Source organism: Drosophila bipectinata, chromosome 3R (assembly GCF_030179905.1).
Source record: "Drosophila bipectinata strain 14024-0381.07 chromosome 3R, DbipHiC1v2, whole genome shotgun sequence".
NCBI lineage: Eukaryota > Metazoa > Arthropoda > Insecta > Diptera > Drosophilidae > Drosophila > Drosophila bipectinata.
The window spans coordinates 25373166-25392516 of record NC_091739.1 but is presented as its reverse complement, the minus strand read 5'-3'; the positions used below and the strand labels follow the sequence as shown (position 1 = coordinate 25392516).

The following is a 19351-nucleotide window of genomic DNA, read 5'->3' as shown; positions in this document are numbered from 1 at the left end:
AGCTTCGATGCTCAGACTACCCCATGATCACTTCGCTTGCCGTAGTCCCCCACGGAGCTTTGGCTCCACTTGAGCGAGTTACTACCTTTTGGCGCCAACAATTAATTCAAAAACTCGATCAAATTATTTATTTATATATTTTATTTTGACACTATAATTGCATTTGCTTTGGTAATTTTGATTTACAACAATTTTCGTAAACTTACTCAAATATATTTCCAGTGATCTCTAGTCCAACTTAACAAATAATTTCACTTTAGATTCGGGCATTACATTTATTGTGAAGCCTAAAAAATCTCTTAATCATAACGAATACATAACGAAGCTGATCTGATCTTAACAGGTAAGTACAGTGGGCAACGAAAGTTAAATATAACATAAAATAGATGAAATAAAATAATGACAAATAATACAAAATACAAAAGGGGACAAAAACAATGTGGGTTGGTAAGTACAACAAGTAATTCAACAGTTTTGTGTGTGTTTTTCTAATTGATTGTTATTAATATTTTTACTACAATACATATACAAACGCACACATATCCATATACACATAATTGTATACATTGTTAAATGCATTATATTGGAAATTTATCTTGTTTCATTTCATATACATATATATTTATATATATTTATAGTATCCTTTGACTTTGATGACTCTAAGCGATAAAACTCTGGTTTCATTTTCATGCCATACATATGTATATACAAATCCATAATTGACCGATTCTTAGTGACTGATCTCATGTTGTACATATATACGGTTCGGGGAGACTAAGGATTAATTGACTACGATTACTAGAGATTACAATTTTCAACCGCCTGCATCTGAGTCTGGAAGATTTGGGCTTCTTATATTTGCTTCTTATGGATCTCGTAATTGGAAAACATTTATTAATAGACAACAAGAAGACGACAACGACAACGACGAGATTATGTGTGTACGCTGAGATATTGACAAGACATATTGACAAGATTATAATTTGTATTTTTTGTTCGGTCTGTTTGTGTATCAGAGAGTATAGCTCTCTTTTCAGGGTTCCATTTTTTTCAATTTTCTAGACATTAATTTCCTTCAATAAAAGCGATAAAAGTATTTAACAAATCTGCGTAACAACTTGCCGAAAACAATAAAATTGGCCAAATATATCTTATTAAAATATTTATGACAATAAAAAAAATTGCATAGTATTTAAAAGAAATTCTGATTGAAAAAATAATAAATTACAGTTTACTTCACTTTCAATTATTCTTAAATATCCTTGAACTTCGATGAGAACCGAAGGATTAAAGTGTGTGGAGGTTAGTGTGTGTTGCGTGTTCTCAGTACTTAGACTACGACGTAAGCTACAAGCCATTTTTGTTAGTTAATTGTTAAGATACATACTCACTACGTGCTACGCAAAAAAGGTCCTGCCTGACATGTGACATTCTCTAGCGAATTGGCATTAATCTGGGACATTCGAGATCCCATCGATTACCGTAAGTTTTCAGGTGGCTTCAGGTGGTGGATATGTCGGAGGGGCGTGGCAGGTTGAATGGTTGGTTAAGGGTTAAGGGTCAAGGTGGAGCAGAGGCAGCGGTTCTACGACTTCACATCGGCATACTTTGGACCAGCCAAAATACTTTGTTCATTTCGGGAGTTCAAGGGGTCAGCAGCAGCGGTCATTACACCTGCTTGGCAGCACTGGCATTCGGATGGGGAGCCGACCCCTGGCCCGGGGACGAGTTGCTGGCCTTTGAACGCACGGCGGTCTCGGGCAGGAAGAGCACCACAACGCCGCCAAAGATGCTCCAGGCGGTCAGCAGGGTCATCAGCAAGTGGTCCTCAATCTTGTTCTGAATAAAAAAATATTAAAGTTAATCCTTATTAATAAAATCCTTTGAAAGGTCCTTACCAGCAGCGAAAGGTAAGGTGTAAGGATAAGTGCCAGTCCTGCGGCCACGTTGCAGGCACCCACGCCCACATTGCGAATGGGTGTCGGATAGAGCTCCGCCGTGTACACCGGCATAATGGTGTTGCCCGCACTGATGGTGAACTTGCCCATCATCAGGAATGTGATCTTTAGCCAGAGCAGGTCCGCCCGTCCCTCGGTGATCGCCGCACAGCAGCAGGCGACGCCGGCACAGATCAAAGTGGCGCAGAAGAGCCACTTCTTGCCCACTTTGGTGATGATGTACATGGCCAGGGCGATGGCGGGTATTTCGACTAGGCCAGCTAGAGCCTGCGGAGGAAGCAGAGGGGAGAACAGAGGGGGTTGAACAAGATGTCAACTGTCGGCGGGGCGCATTAAATCAGGGCGGCATCAAAGGTGCGCCTCGGCGTTGTCAAAATAAATTATGCAATAAATTAGCTAAAAAGCTGCCTGGTCTGCCCATTGTCGGTTTTTGGCCAGAGATGAGAAAGTGGTGAGAAAGGTAAGGTAATACCGGGTATTATAAAGTCGATAAACTCTACAACAACTCTTTAAAGTTCAAACACAACTCCTACCACTTAAAATAAAATAATTAAATACTTTAATACAATACAGGAATGTAAATAATATTAATGGTAATACTAAGAGTAGTAGTACAAACTACAGGTTATCATTTAAAAACTCTTCATAGTCATCGTCTCTATTTGCAAATCCATAACTACTCATGCAGATTAAATTCTATAAATTCCAGTAAGTTAATATAAAACACTTTTAATTACTTTATCTAGCTTTATAGCCTAAATATCCCACACAGCTATTAAAGTACACTTGCACCAAATACCCATGAAATGGGAGCAGACCCCATTAAGCGTTCTGACACTTTAAAACAATCAAATCCCGTACAAATGCCAAACATGTTTTCAATATTGTTTATTTAGTTGGCCCGCTAATCCAAGGCCCGCCAGCACTGCCCGGCCAACATTCTGCTGGCCAAAAGCCAAACAGAGGGGCCGAGATGGCAGGCTTTATCTATTATAAAGTGTGGGGCCAGCAACATCATAATTCGATTGCAAACACATTTTAAGAGCAGTGGATCCAGCAGATGAGCGGTCGAAAAACACTCGACATGGCACAGACAATCTTCACTCATCGCCCGATGAAATGGAATGGCTGACAAATCCAATTAGGCGGACACCCGGACTTGACACCCGCTAAATGCCGTGATTGATCCTATATGCTGACATGATTGCCGATGAAATCCCCCAACCACCTAAGTGGTTTTCGGTGGCGTATACTTAATGACGGGCCATCAGCGGCCAAACTCACCGAATTCAAGTAGACATTGCCGCCGAAGGAGCTCATGTTAAGGATAATGCCGTAGTAGACCAGATTCATGGTGAACCAGATGCAGAGGAAGCAGATGGAGATGCGCCTCAGGTAGCTGGACCGGAACAGGTAGGTGAAGTCCTGGGAGCTGCTCTCCTGCGTAGGTGGCGTCAGTTGGTAGTCGGCGGGCAGCTGCCGGCCGTTGAATTTGGCTGCCGCCTCGATTATCCGCCGCACCTCGTCGATCCGGCCCTTGACGAGCAGCCAGCGCGGAGATTCCGGCACCACAAACCTGCCGGATACAGAGCACCAATTTAAAATCGCATCCAAACAAAAATATATAGCCTATAGAACATGTGCCGCTTCGGCATCATTTTTCATGTTCGCTCTGTTTATAGTGAGAGGTGGGGACTCCCACGCACTGTTTTCATATTTATTCACAAGTCTGTGATATATGTATGTTCGGGCACTCGTGCTGGGTTGGATTTGTTTACCTTATAGATCTATCAGAGTCTTACCAGAGAAAGCAAAGGAAGATACCGGGAATTCCGATGCAGAGCTGCAGGCGCTGGTAGTCCTGCGTTAGATAAGCCAGGCCAGAGATAATCATGTAGGAGATTGGCAGTGGAAACAGGTTGTACATTCCGGCAATGGTTCGCCACTTTCCGTCCACGTACTCGATGGCCAGGATCAGACCGGAGTAGGTCACCGATACTGAAACCAGGCCCAACAGAGCACGGAGCGTGAGATACAGCTCAAAGGAGCTACAGATATACAGCCAGAGACCTGGAATAAAGGATATGCTATTAAGACTTATTCTAAAATAAGAGAACTAGGGGTAATACTAGGACAGTAATAATACTAGTATTACTAATAATACTAGTAATACTAATACTACTACTAGGTAATACTAGGACTAGGACATAAGAAAAATAAGCAAAAAAAAATGTACAAAAAAAAAACTAAATTCACATTTTTCTGGCCTGCTTAAGTGCAACCTATGAGAATCGAGGAGGAGGGAGCTATTTTTTAATTATTTATAAAAAATAATTTTATTGAACAGTTAATAAATTAAAGCACTTTTTTGATTGTTATACGCAAAATAACGGTAACATTTTTCTCTTCATTACTTTTAGACTGCTAAGCGCCCTTGAAAATAGGCAATGGAGATATGATGGTTTACCTTTTCCAAATTTATAATTTATAAAAAAAATAGTTTTCCTTCAGTAATTGCACAAGAATTAAGTTAATTAAAGAAGTATAGGATATAGTCTACCGATAGCAACCGTTAGCTTTAAAATTGAGCGGCTAGATTGCGTAGAAACAGACAGAGGGACCGACGGACATGCTTATATCGACTCAGGAGATGATCGTGATCAAGATTTTATATACTTTATAGTATAGTTACTCCTAACTTTAATATTATACTTTAAAACTATCTATAAAAAGGAACCTCTTTATCTGCGTTTTATCGCAAAATATATAGCCATAAACAAGATAGCACTTTAAGAGCTTAAAGGACTTTCCCTGGCAATCCCATCTCAGTCGGAGCAATCCCCGATGTAATGCCGCATTGCAATCAACACGCACACGTGCCTGTCCTCAGATGCAATCCCTCATTAGTAATGTCCTTTTGAATGCAAATTTCAATTATACATTGTGAGAGATTTAATCAACAAGGCCAACAAGACTGGCAAGAGCCTGGCAGCCACAACGACAACTCGAGTGTCCACCCAGCAGCCCCACCACCCAGAACGTAGTACACAGTTCGCAGTAGCTAACCACCTGACCCCCGACAGTAACCACTCGATGCGCTCGTGTTGACCCCCGACATGGCCAAGTTCACTGTCGACAGGGGAGGACACCGTCAGGGCCAATGTCGCTCTGACTTCCGCATGCCTGAGAGCGTCCTTTATGCAGTCGGAGGTTCAATGGAAAGGCAACGTGAAAGGAGGAGCAAGGACACTCACCGAATATGGTCTGTAACACGGCCGATATGAAGAGCATGGTCTTTCGGCCGAACTTGTCCGATAAATAGCCGGATATGATGCCACCTGTTGCCACGCCCAGCAGGAAGAACATCTCGGCCACCTGCTTCAGGTGCTCCTTGTCGCACACCAGGTCCCACTCCGATGTCCAGGTGTTGCCCACATTGTCGTGCGTCTCGTACTCCCAGTTCTCGCAGGCCACCATCTTTCCATTTCCATCCTGGGGCAACTGAAAGTGAAGGCGTTATAAAGTTTAAGAATATATAGAGGATTTAATATATTTAATTTACCTCCCACTGCGAAGTAGTTTCATTGCTCAACCGACTCCAGTCGATCCCATCCCGGCGATGGCAGTTGTCGGCCGATCCACTCAGATTCCTCCACACATCCACCGGCATCTGCTGGAGCTGCGGCGGCCTTTGGCACCAAAAGTCCTTGTTGGCCGCCTGGTAGACGGACGAGGATATGTGAAAGGTGTTCGGGACCTGGAAGAGCGACAGCAGCACCGTCATCAGCAGCTGCCATTTGCCGTAGTGGCCCATCAGGTCGCCAATTATGTCGGTCTCGTCCTCATCGTCCGCCGGATCCAGACCGCTTGCCGCCGCCGCCGCTGCCGGGGACTGAGGCCGGGCTGCCTGCTGTGTGGGCGGGATGGTGGGGCTGGTGGGTTTGGTGTTGGTGGGGGACGGTTTGCCGGTGTCGTGCATGATGCACAAAGGAACTGTAAAAAGGATATTAAATTAATGTTTAGTTTTTACAACATAATAAATGCTTTCTTGAGATAGTGCGACATAAAAATATTAAAATATCAAGGACATAAAATATTCCCATCAAGGAAAGGAGTTCAATTGCTAGAGTCTCCATCACTTTAAGAAAAATAACATATCCTAGATGCAGATTGGCAGCACTTGGAAGGAGGGTAACATGCAAATAATTGACCTGACCACCGCGGGCACTGGAATTAATTTTATTGCTCGTGTCAGGAGCACACAAAGGAGCAATTAGTTAAGTGGTCAGTGACTGGCCATAAACCAACTCGGAGTCAATGCCAAAAGCCTCTCAGAAACAGTCCGACTGCAGTGAAGTCAAGTCAAGCGGTTCTATTTCATTTATTAGGGCGAAATCCCGCACTCCGACCTGCCCCGTCTCTGCCCAGACCGGGTGTCCCTTCAAGGATGCCTGTGTCCGGTCATTGGTCAACCTGCGTTCGATGGAATTCAATCACGTTGGAGGCGATTAACTACAGCAGCCGGAGGCAAAAGTTGGTTTGCTGAACATCCACAACTGAGAGCCGAGCTCTACAAAGTAAAAGAATAATAGCCAAGATTTAATGTAATTGCGTCGGGGTGGGCGGAGGCGAAGGCGGAGGCTGAGGCTGAGGCAGACGCTGTGCTCCTGCCACTTTCGTGTCCTTCTGCTCAGTTTGCTAGTTGAACTTTTTTTCTTCCCTTCCATGTTGTATCCTTTCTCTGCCCTTTTCATTTGTGGCCAGCGGGGCTTTTGTAGCGCATTGGCTTTGTCTGGGATTTGGCTCGAATGGGTCCACATACAAATACTATATATGACCCCCTGGGCACTGGCCACTGGACTAGTTCCCCCCAAGTAGCTGAAAGGTATCAATGCCCAAAAGTAGGCAACGAACTAGCCAACTTTTCCGCACTTGAAGCTTTGCTTTCGGCTTACTGGGACTTTAGTTGGCCGACTTAAATGCCTAATCCTTTTCGCTTCATTTGCCAGTTACCTATAATTAAGTGAAATTAAACAATTTAGGAATCACGCAGGGGGAATCTAATTTGGAGCTCGTGTGGAGAATATTAAGCAAAGATTCTACTTGAATCATTCATTCTAATCATTTGTGTGTTTAATTTAATGAGGAAGAAGGTTTAGTGTTCATATTATCTGTAAAATGATGCAGTGTCGAATAAAAATTTATTTTTAAACGACTGACCATTATCTGGAAAGGGCCACGACATCCCATGAATCAGAAATAGTCTCTCATATCAATCAACAAAGCCTACATCTATGGCCGAGAGTTAAATTTGCGTATGTCCGAGTGCCGGGTGTGTGGGGCGTGTCTAAGCCCCCGGAAGAGATATTCAATTTAGAGAGGGGTTTTGAGGTATGTGGCTGCAGCACTCTCGCCGCAGCCATGTGGCAGCAGCAGCAGTAGTGGCAGTGGCAGTAAAATTCACGCCATACGCCGCACGTGATAAGCAGTTGAGCGCACATTTTCACGCACTTGTAAACAGGAATAAGCGAAGCGTGCCCGCAGAAAGCCGGGGGCCAGGAACGCACAGCCCACATTTTACACCCGTTCAGATGCCAGGACTGCTGGCAGGATAATTAATTATCAATTTTATAGACACCCCCCGTTGGGTTGAAGGGGGAAAAGTTGAGCTTAGCTTTTGGTCAGCGGAGTTTGCCACGAGCTGTTGCAAGCTACTGCGAAGGTCGCTGCCACGTCGTGTGGGCTCAACGGCTCAATTTCAATGCTATAAACTACGTAGTCGCATCGCATCGCCGTTTACCTTCAACTCGCCGCGGCGCACATGGCGTATGTGCAATATCATGGCACGCTGAAAATAACGCTAATTGCATTCTGCAGCTGTTGTCGGCCTGGCCACATCCACACCCGCCCCCTAGTCCAGCTCCCGGTGGACCCCTTTCTCTGGTATTATAATTGCTGGCAAGATCAAGCCATTTGACAAATAGTTGGGTTTCTGGTTGCCAGATTAAATTAAATTGGAATAAAAGGTAAGAAATATACTAAGGTTTACTGAGCAGTTTATTAATTAAAACTAATATTAAGCACTTTCTATAAAGGTGTGTTTGACCATTAATTAAATTATAGTTTAATGTATTCTATAGAATTATAATAACTTATTCAAGCAAAATGTAAGAGGCAATCTATCCATCCATAAAAGTAGAACTGGTCTTTGACGCAATTACCCCTCGATCTATATAGATTGCGGTTTTATTTTATTTATATCATGGTGCTGTTACCCCATTGTACTAACCAAGACTCCACTCCACTCATTTTCACACTTGATGCAAATGAAGCTGCATTGGCCCATGTCCAATTGGTAATTACGTTTACATGGCAGTCATAAACAACAAATTATAATTCCATGCACGATCATAAAACACTGCCAGCTCTCCCCACCCTCCCAGCTGAGATGCCCAGATCTGCCCATTCCCAGGGAGACACGGCTCTAAATGCGGATGCGTCTCCGTGGGTGCGATCTCTTGACACGCTCCGCCAGCGCCAGAGCGCTTCAATTGAACACGATCCACAGAAGCCCCTCTAATAATGATTTGTTTCAATTGAAAAGTCAATGCCAGAGCTCTCTCCCAATGCCCATTAATAATTTGCTTAGCTTCCACGGATGGTTAATTAAAAAATAGCAACAATTATAGGCAAACATAACAAATTCAGCACCAAAGTGTGAAAGAAAGAGCAAAGCTTTCTTATTGTTCCCAATTTGCATGAATATAAGCGAAATTCCTCATGCCGGTCATCAAATATTATTGAATAATTAATTTAATTAACCCAGAGTGTGTGCGGGAACGGAGTTTCCCTCAATTTTTAATATGGTTTTATTTTTCACACATACATGTTTAAAATACATTGTTTTTATCTGTCTGGATATCTTAATATATCTATATATATGTCTCTTTATAAAAAAATGTATGGGGTACCATAACGAATTTCCTAAAATGACAAATCATGGGAAGTAATAATTAGCGTTAAATTATTTAGTTTTTTGAAAAGGTTCAGTCTTATGTTTAAAGAACACTTCGTAAGAATTTAAAGCAAACTCAGCAAATCCCAAATAATGACAAATCATGGGAGGGGTTTCCCCAGGCAGTTGCCTAATAATCAAAAATGAGAAAGAAATGAGAAATCGCATAAGCGTCATAATCACAAAAGCCGAAATGGGCTAAATATTTTTAATACAAAGGCAACCGTTTAGCTCTCGGGAGATCAGACGGCGACGGTTTGGGAGGATGGCGCGCAAATTGTCGCTGTAATTAGCCGTCATGCATATAAAAGTGCATTCACTTTCATGCCATGGTAGCGACAGAGGAGAGAAATGAATAAAAGTGGATGGTTGGCGGTGGCTAGGGAGGTGGGTGGTGGAAAATGTGCAATGATAATGATGACGCCTGCATCTGAATCTGCATTTGTATAAGCATGGCTCGGTGACGTTGCCAGCTAATTTGCACATTTATAGGATTTGATTTGTTTATTATGCATGCCGCCTCGACGGCGGAGGAGGCGGAGTGCTGCCAAGTGGGTAATAGTAATCTTGAGACACTTGCACGCAGCAACGAGCTGCGCTTCCGCTGCACCGACAAGTGCCCTCAGTGCGGATGAGCGATGTGCGATGCGAGATGACTTTGCCGGAGAGCCGAAGAAGAAGCTGTGCCAAAAGGGGCCGGAGCTGAAAAGTGGCGGTATAATATCCCGCCGGATGACGGCTCGCCTCAGTTTCTGCCTCACTTCATCACTTGTCAGACTAATTGCAGCTGTGTGACAGCCGCTTTCAGATAAGTAACGGCCGACGGGGCGTATGCGCAATGTTTTGTAAATTGCATTTCATTTGGCCCATGCGGCGTTTTGGGCATTCGTTTGCGTTTTCCTTTGCAAATAATGGTCATTCAAATTGAATTACTAAATTCAATTCCAGCCCCGCCACGCACAATGACCATTATAAACAATTCAACTTTAACTTTCCATATCGATGCCATACGATTTGCGCACGAACGTGCTCGGTGCGCGTCCTCGGCTCGATCTTTTGTTTGGGCCAAAATTTACGATTTCACGCCTTGCAATTAACACAATTGATTTTGGCAACGGGTAAACAAATTCGAAAACGAATTCATAAACAACACGGATTCAAGCTCCCGCCGTAATATCGCCTTCGGTTTGCCGGTCAGTTGAGCCAGAAAACTAATGCGACTAATTGCCGAGTAAATCAGCCAATAAACGATCAAAATTTGTTCTCAATTTTACGGCTGTATGCCAGAGCCAAACAAAGTCAAAGAAAATACACGAATCGAATCGCCAAAGGCGTCTAATTTTAGGGAAAATAAATCTTAAAAGAAAACAAGCCACGAGCAAACTATTCATGTTTTATATCTTTTCCATAAAGGAAAGTTTTTCCAGATACCTCTTATTAGTCTTAGGGACTTAATATTCTTCATAGAACTATCTAAAACCAAGGAATCAACTCACATTACATAATGTATCTGAACGAATGAGCAATAAAAGTAACATAAATTCCGGGAAAATCAAGCAAGGACATCTTTAGAAAAAGCGGTTGTCAGCAATTTTCATATCAATGCGAGAACACATTTGGCAACCTTATAAGCCCCTCCAAAAAGCCACAAAACCCCTCTGTGTACCAGATTCGCACACATTTGATTGCCACAAATTGGAGGCAGCTTGACAATTTTGTGTGATCGGATTCCATAAAATGGCAAATTTTCACAAAATTTCAAATGCCAAAATCATTACAATGAAGTGGGTACCCACTTCACCATTAAATGGTGGGCTCCCCGCCCACACATCCTTATGGATCAAATCAATTCGAATCAATTGAAAAGGCAGCCACAAAGCATTTGAAACTGGGATTGGATGGGCGGGTCCCTCATTCACATGCGTGTGTGTTTGTTTGTCAATATATTATGCAAATTTTTGCTACCTTTAGGTAGGAGTGGGTGACTTAACTCCCCCTCATCGCATCATCAGCCTGGGGATATATTTTACTTGACAAAAAAAAATACTTTGGCAATGGCAAATGCAATATGGCAATTCCGCTTCGCTCTCGTTCACATTTAAAGGGTCCTTACTGACATCCTTCCGTTTGTCGCTTGGAGCTGCTGCAGCTGCTGTTACGATGATGTCCACCGTCCAGCTCAGTCCAGTCCAGTTCAGTTCAGTTCAGTTTTGTAAACAAAGTCAGAGAGATGCAAAGGATACAGGCGGACTTGCAGCCGGAATCGGACCAATGTTGTAGCTGAATACAAAAGAATATAGGTCATCTGCCATGGGCGAAATGGCGCTAACAAAAGGTATATGGGTACTTTATAAAAATTTAATATTTTCTCAATTTAATTGGAAGGCAAACAAGCTCTAGGAATTTATAAAAATAATAAACTAGTTATAGCGCATTTTTAACCTTTAAAGTTTAAACCCTTTTCTGTTCACATATATTTCTCTAGAATAAGTAGGGTATTTTTTATATCCCATAACTAAGATTTTGGTTTGCTTTCTATTTAGTTTTATCCTTAATGTAAATCTGCATGAATGTTTGAGTGACTGCCGCTGCTGCTGATCCATTGTTGTCGACATGAATTCACAAATCTACTCGTATTTCCATTTTGACTTGTCTGTTGTTGCTGATGGACGTCCTTTCCTATCCCCTTCCTAGCGACTTGTGTCCTGTTAATCGAATAGCAAATCGTTTGGCAATTTCAAATTTAGCCAGCTAAGCAGCATAAATCCCCTCGACTCCCTAACATCCCTGCTTAGCCCACTCGTAGCCCGCCCATCCATTGTTGGGGAGCGCGCCTTTTTGATTAGAATTTCCATTTCAAAGTGCGCACTGATTTGCTACTTTTATGCGCTTCCAATCAGTGGCAGTTCGGGAGTCAAAGCATTCGCCATTAGCATAACCTTATGGCAAGGAGTCGATGCTTCAGGAAATATGCTGCCAAGAGGTTAAAGGGGGACCAGAGCTCAGGGGCCACAACCGGCGCCAGGTGATTGCCAGCTATGTTTGTTTGTTTGCTCGCCCACCCCCGGAGTCCTTCGTCCGTAAATCTGCTTTTGCTTGCATTGTCAGAATTCCCATGCCCATTCAAATGTGCTCATGAGCTTCTCAATATGTTCGGTGCTGGGTTATGAGTCTTGGGTTCAGCCATGTGGAGTTTTCGATTTTATTTTCATCAGTTGCCAGTTCAAATATGTCAATAGGGGCTTTAATTCCCAAGACGCTCTTTAAGTTATGCCATTCAAAGTCTGGTTTTACTTTCTAGTATTAAATATTTAGTCATTTTTTGTATTTATAATGTAGGATATGGTATTAAAGATCCTTCCCAACGCTTATACCATTTATGGTAACAATTTACTGACAAATCCGAGCAGCAAATTCAGGCATTTGGAGTGGGCCTCGCAGATTCTGCCGGAGGACCTAAAGCTTCGGGCTTCAACAATCTGTCAGGATAAAGTCATTGTCGTTGTCATTGTTGTTATCCTCATTGTTGTTATCCTGCCACTACTACATGGCTGCTGCTGGTGCTGTTGTTGTTATTGCAAGAGCCAAACAAATAGACTTGGGCGGCAAAAATAAAAAAAAGCGAAAAAAACTGGCAAAAAAAAGGCACACAAATAAACAAACAAAGGAGAGCAAAGCAAAAGTCGCTGGCGGCACGTCCGCAAGCAAAAATGGCAGGACTACGACACGCACACTCTCACGCAAACGGAATCCTTGCACCGAAAGAATAAAGTTTTATTTTCAGATTTAAAGCTATTTATTCTATAGTTTATACTTAAGTCATTATTTAAAGGGAAGTTTATGAGTTATTCTTAAAAACTTGTGTGGTAAGAGTTTTCTTATTATTATACCACAGATATTAACATTTATATGCCTAGTTATTACAATAAAAGCATGCTTTTTATAACTTATTTATTTAATAAAGCTCCTTTTTTTCTGTTTAATTTCTTTTTGTGTACTTATATGCTATGCTTCGTTGTCAACATCGCAAGGCAGCCCGTGTCCGTAATGAGCTTACCTTATGGATATACAAAGCAAGTTGCTACTGTGCTGATGCTGCTATGTTGCTTCTGCTTTTTCTTTGGCTGATGCTGTTGCTATTGCTGTTGCTGTTATTGTTGCTTTTGCGTGGCGACACAAATGCAGGCAATCCTGCAGCACGCGTCCTGCTGCACAATTGCCAGGCTGATACCTGATGGCAACTTCCTAGTCCGCTTCCTGTTGCCACTGTGCTGGGCCGGAGCTTTGTTTTGATGATGTCTTGGCGCGGAAATCCGTCGCACGTTTGTCGCCTCGGCACTGCCTGCGTTTGTTTTTCTTTATACGTTTCGGGGTAAATTTATGGGCTGAAGCGCACTAAACGGAAACTGACATATAAAATCAGACATCAGTTTTTTTTTCATTCGGTTTGCTTTTGCTGTTGTCTGATTTTACGAGCGCCTCTAGAAATTATATACGTATTAAGTATCCGACACGTGGTCAGAAAAGGGTGATTCAGATGCAGTTCAGTGGCCATCGCTCATACGCAACGTGGTACGAAACGAAAATAATTGCCCGCGTTTTTGGCCAAACTGGCAGCCATAATTGCAACTTGGAAACAAACACGAGTGGTAAACAATAGTAGCTACTAGATCAAGCAATAATTAACAAAGTCAAATGATAATAATAATAATAATCACAATAATAGAGAAAAATTATGAAATTTCAGAGTCAGAAGCGCTGTGTGGGTCGCTTCTGGCCGCTCTCATTATTTATGGGTTGTCCAAACATTGTCTGGCTGCTTGTCTTTAGGCGGAATCATGAGTCCCAGCGTCTATATATTAGCACATCTCGTTTCTCATTATATATAGCATCATTGTTGCCACTCGCATTTGTTTCTGTTGCTGTTGCTGTTGCCGTTTCTGTTGTTTCATTAATTTAATTTTATACTATGCGCACTCACGCACCCACACCGCGTATCTCGTATCTCGTACCGCGAACCGCGAACCCGAAAAGAACTCTTCCTGCTCTTGATTCGCACTATTTCCTAGGCGAAGATGAAGATGAAAACCATCAGATTGAGACTCGATATCCGAACGGGGGCGGAGGCTGTTGCGCGTTCAAGTTCATCACACAACGACTGACCAAGAGCAACTGAGCGCTCGTCTCCAAAGCGAAGAACTTTTATAACCTTGTGCCCTCGCCCCTCGGCCCTCGGCCCACAGCACTCCCCCCAGCGTCGACGTTAGCGTCGATGCCAGCGTCGGCGTCTGTGGGGACACGATGCTCGCCTGCTGCTAGTTTGGACCATTCTTTGCCAGCCGACGCGACGTCGTGTGTTGTTGCTTCTGGCTTTGATTTTGATTTTGCTGCCGCAGCCACTGCACCTGATGCGAGTTCTCTTTCACCTTCCGAAGCGTTCTCTTAGCGGCCCGACGACTCTGGGGGTCTCTTAAATACGCGCCTCGCGTGGCGCGCAAAACTGTTGCTGTTGTTATTTAATCGCCGGCATTGCTGCAATACACTGCCCCCAACAGAGAGTTTGTGCAACATTATGATGCACTTTATAACACAATAATAAACAGGGTTAATGAATAAAGAAACAATCTATTTGACTTCCATTATTATTTTTATATTTCAGTTTTTAGTTTATTAAAATCAAATAGAAGCTATTAGAGCAATACGGTATTAAAGGTTATATTTATACATTATAACTTATATTTCCCCCCAAACAAAACAACTTTCGCCAAATAAGAAAAAATGCGTTATATCAGAAATAGGTCAACACTGCGTATGAGTAATAAAGGCCGATTAGGTCCCTAAAAGTACTTTCTAGGAATTTTTTGTGCTCACTAAGTACTAACTACTAAGTACTAAGAATATAAAGATATTTTTGCATAATAAATGATTAATTTTAAATTGCTGTCCTATTAGTCATAAACCAAGACCACAGTTCAAATGAGTATATAGTTATATCATGACAAATTTCTTCAAGAGAAAAGGATTCTTATCTTATTAAGTATTATACATCATTATTATAGAGAAATTAACCTTAATATAAAGAGATAAGTAACTTGTAACCCTAAAAGCTAATGTAATTGTAAAAATATGAGATGACAAAAGAACATTTTACAAAACAATCCAACAATATTGCAAAAAAATGTGTTTAGTTTATAAAATTCAGCCTCCCTCATCCTACAAATTTAAATTGTCTTGAATAGTGCATTCAACAGTCGACAAAAACAAAAGCAAAGGATGCATTTAGTTGGCAATTTGCATTCTCATTGGGACTGTCAACATATAAATCAATTGTATAGCCAAACGCCGCTGATGTGGGAGATCGGAGGAGTGAGCAGATCGAGAGATGGAAATCGGTGGATCATCGGATCCCCGGAGCGTGCCGAGCTGTGAACAGAGGCAGTTGACACCCAGTCCGCGCTAATGTCGCTGTCCGTCAACAATTTGCCTGATAGATCACATCAAATACAATTCTGACACATCTATATTGCTGGGTCTTTTGTTTTGGTTTGCGTATTTATTTCGGGCTGGTTAGTTGGCTACGATGATTGCTTAATGGCAATTGACTGCTTCCCATTGTTGTTGTGCATGGTGTTATGATTATATTATTGATAGGGAGATTCTTTAATAATTGCGAACGAATTTCGGCTATAGACTGTGCTCGTTTATGATTGATTTATGACTAGGGGTCCATGGGGTCTGCTGCTTGTTTATTGTTAGTTTGTCTCATTACGCCAAAAATTTATTATTTATTTGTGTTAAATGAAACGACTCAAGACAAAGTTGCCATCGGAGCTGCCCCAACAAAGATAACAACAAGATTCGTTTGTTTCTTTGCAATATAGTTGCTAATTAAGCGCCATAAATGGTGATAATTGTGAAATTAAACTGTAAGCTTATATATCAGTTCAAATATTTGGCAAAACTTTAGATATCTGTTTACTGTCTTAAAGTTCTTATATCCATGTTGATTAAAAAATATAAATGCCAAAGAGTCGACCAATTGTATTACTCATAAACGGAAGATTACTCATTCATCCTGTTGATCGTCCCCCAACCCCCGAGGAAATGCCACGATCTAATTGTGAGATTAAATTTATAGCATTCTTTGATGAAAGGTGCTTGTCGAAAATAATAAATGTGTCATCGGTTTGCGGAGGTTGTCGAATAGGACATTTCAATGAATATATTTAGAAAAATTTGTGAATGAAATACAATTTGTGCTAATCATAAACTAATTTAAATCAAGCCTAATAATCAAATTGGACCTTAATAGTTTTGAGAAAGGTTTGTTACATTTCAAAATTTCAAAGTTATGTTTTTATTAAAAAATTTGTATAATTAAAATCTTAATAAAAATACTTAACCTAATAGTGGAAGTCCAAAATATGACTATATACCATATATTATATTTTTATTCCCTTACCCCCTTTGCTGATAAAGAATTTCCCACCCTTATCTCCAATTCATTCACAGCTTGAAAGTAAACAACAAAATTTATCGCATGCGATTTCTGCTTCAAAAGCGTGCTATTCAAAATGCACCCTAATCATTTTACAATTCTCGTACAATAAACAATGTTGTTTTTGTTGTATTTGTTGTTGTTGAGGTGCCTGTAGTTTTTTTTTCGCCTTTATTGTTGTTGCTGTGGTTAGGCAAATAAAATGCAAATTGTTCTGGGTTTATTTTTAATTCACCAACGACAGAAATAATTAGCTATTGAGTGGGAAACAAAATGACACCGAGGTTTTATCAATGAAGCAAGTCAAAGGCTGGGCAAACGGGGTTAAATAAATAGCCGAAGGGGGTGAAATATTCGTCCGACAAGGGAGGGGCTCGACTTCAGTCTAAATCAAGTGCCCTGGCTTTCGATTTCAGGCAAGAGTTTTGTTTGGCTCATTCCATACTGGATATATTCTAATTAGCTTAGGTTGGCGCTACACGATTTCAATAAATTAAATGGCATACAAATAATTCGCATTCACGTTTGATTGGGGAACTCGCTATTCAAAGTCCGTAGCATTTAAGCCCCCCGTAACCCCAAACTCCGCCGGCTCCACTGCAATGTGCAAGTGTCACTGATTTATGGCCAAGTATGGCTGTGTGGTGTGCCAGTTAGCTTGTTTTGACCAAGTTAACTGGTTTAATGGCCCAGTGGGGAGAGGCACATGCTACTCACTTGTCCCGCTGCCGCTCCTGCGCCGCTGATTCCGCTCCTGGGGCGCCAGCAACGGCAGCTCCAGTTCCAGGGCCGGGCTGTCATGGGTTAAGCTTGCACGCTTTGACATTTTTGCTACTTTTTCGGCACTTTGTTTATACTTTTAATATTGGCTTTGATTAATGATTATATACTAATTATTGTGATATGCGGAGCGTCGTTTCTGATTGCGATTTCTATTTCTAATTCGGTGGCCGCTTCTCCTTCGCTTTAATTTACGACTTGGCGCCCCTATGGACTTCGTCTTATCACTCGCGGCGCTTATCAACCCGGCAATGGCGGGGTTCCGTTCGGGAACTGCGACTCTGCGACACTGCGACACCGCGACCCTGCGAAATTCGCGGGACCCACTCGGACTCGCGGAACTCGAACTCTGAATCGGAATCGGAACCGCTGCCCCACATAAATCACGTTCCAATTGCCCGAAATTGGCCAGACGTGCTGGCATTCGCTGGCATTACTCTCCAATAATTCCCCGAGCAGTGGTTCAATGGGTGCCCCGATAAAACCGGGATGAGCTTGACCCTCTATCACACTATAGTTATGAGATCTCCGGAACTCTCGGTAGCGGCTTTTTGGCGAGACGTGCGATCTGAGCAGCGGACAGTGGCTAACTAACCGACCCAACGAGTGGGTCTGGTCAGAGCCCCGGAGCTCCGGAGCCCCAAGCGACTGGCTTCGCCTTCGGCAGCGGCAACCGAAATTTACGATTCTCACCGCCAATTTTTCGTCGCAGCAGAAGGTATGATGGGATTGTTTAAATGTTTGATTGGTAAATAATAACTAAATGAATTGGATAATACTATTTTAAGATATACACAGTATACCAGATATCCTTAAATATTGGTAGATATTTTAATATTCTTTATGTTTAATATAGCTAATTAAACGTATTTCTTCATAGTGAGCTATTTAATAGTAAGCTTATTTAATAAATAAAAGAGTATTTAAGTTTCGGACTAGTCTCTTAATGTGTATGTTTATTTCACCGTTTTTTGTATCACTTATTTGTTTTGGTTTTGTTTTACAATTAACAGCACAAAGAACAGCAGCAGCCAGTCCGCTCATTTCGCGCTCATTAAAATGTATTTACACGTTCATTGATCACTAAACACTAAACTTGAACTAAAAGCTATACGCTTGCCTGCCCATCAACCGGCCCATCGTCGGGAAATGACGAGAAGTGGGCGGGTGACAGCTGAATGTCATCCCCGAGCGAATCTCTGAACTTGCATGAACCCCCGAAAAACCCATAGTACTACTATAACATGCTCCTCTCGAATTAGTTGGCCTGAATGATTGCCCGTTGACAGACTTTTGTCGAGTGATATGCAAATGCGGGAGAAGCGTGAAAAGGTTTGCCAAAAGTTCCACTTGACTCCTTGACTTTGGGGAATACCTTAACTCCCATAAATTATTATTCAAATTAAAATATTAACGATAATCGGGGTTTCGAATTACTGGGAATTTATTTCTTCCTTATTTGTACATTAAGTTTGAGGATTGCGTAATAAGAGGTTTTATTTAAAGCGACAAAAGAATTGAAATTTATTTTATAATGCAAAACAAGAAAGGAAAGCTAACTTCGGGCGGAGCCGAAGTCGATATACCCTTGCGGTTATATTTTATCGGTTTTATTTTTAAAACCAATTTATTAGAATACAAAACATAAAAAAAAAAATTCCAAGCTAAAGTTGGTATTTTTACAAAAAAATAAAAAAAAATTTCCGATTGTTCAGTTATATTGCAACTGTAGGATATAATTTCCCCGATTCGTATCCAATTTTAAAGCGAAGAACCTTAAACGATTTCTGGATCGATTTGCCACCATTCTGCATCAAAATCCTGAGACAAAAAATTTTTTAGATATTTTGTCCATTTTTCGTGATGGGATCCCTTGAAAATGGAGTTTTCCCCTATGGGGTCCACAGTGATGGCTATATCTTCACCAATTCTCATCCGATTCTTAAGCGGAGTACCTTAAACGATTTCTGGATCGATTTGCCACCATTCTGCATCAAAATCCTGAGACAAAATATTTTTTAGATATTTTGTCCATTTTTCGTGTTGGGATCCCTTGAAAATGGTGTTTTTCCCTATGGGGTCCACAGTGATGGCTCTATC

General features: G+C 41.7%; 1 protein-coding gene across 6 annotated transcripts; it reads right to left on the bottom strand.

The window, feature by feature from the left end:
* Nucleotides 1-123: 123 nt before the first annotated feature.
* On the bottom strand, nucleotides 124-17636 carry LOC108122173 (organic cation transporter protein). 6 transcript variants are annotated; one of them, XM_070281860.1, is made up of 8 exons: nucleotides 13955-14156; nucleotides 13031-13379; nucleotides 5521-5951; nucleotides 5213-5459; nucleotides 3761-4028; nucleotides 3243-3534; nucleotides 1899-2225; nucleotides 124-1839 (listed from the first exon to the last, which is right to left on the bottom strand). In XM_070281860.1, exons 3-8 carry the CDS (start codon nucleotides 5935-5937, stop codon nucleotides 1669-1671), a joined length of 1722 nt encoding a protein of 573 aa, XP_070137961.1. In that variant the 5' UTR covers nucleotides 5938-5951; nucleotides 13031-13379; nucleotides 13955-14156; the 3' UTR covers nucleotides 124-1668. The 6 variants fall into 6 exon arrangements, with proteins under 6 accessions (XP_070137961.1, XP_070137962.1, XP_070137963.1 ...); XM_070281861.1 differs by having other exon boundaries at nucleotides 13959-14156; XM_070281862.1 differs by having other exon boundaries at nucleotides 13031-13368; nucleotides 13959-14156.
* Between the last annotated feature and the right edge of the window lie 1715 nt (nucleotides 17637-19351).

Excerpts from the sequence above, each read along its gene's own strand:
- LOC108122173 (XM_017236715.3), bottom strand. The coding sequence starts at position 17,297 with ATGTCAAAGCGTGCAAGCTTAACCCATGACAGCCCGGCCCTGGAACTG. Across the intron at positions 4,029-5,212 it reads CGTGTTACAGACCATATTCG|GTCTCTGGCTGTATATCTGT; the intron begins GTGAGTGTCCTT and ends CCTTTATTCCAG. Across the intron at positions 2,226-3,242 it reads GCAATGTCTACTTGAATTCG|GCTCTAGCTGGCCTAGTCGA; the intron begins GTGAGTTTGGCC and ends CTTCCTCCGCAG.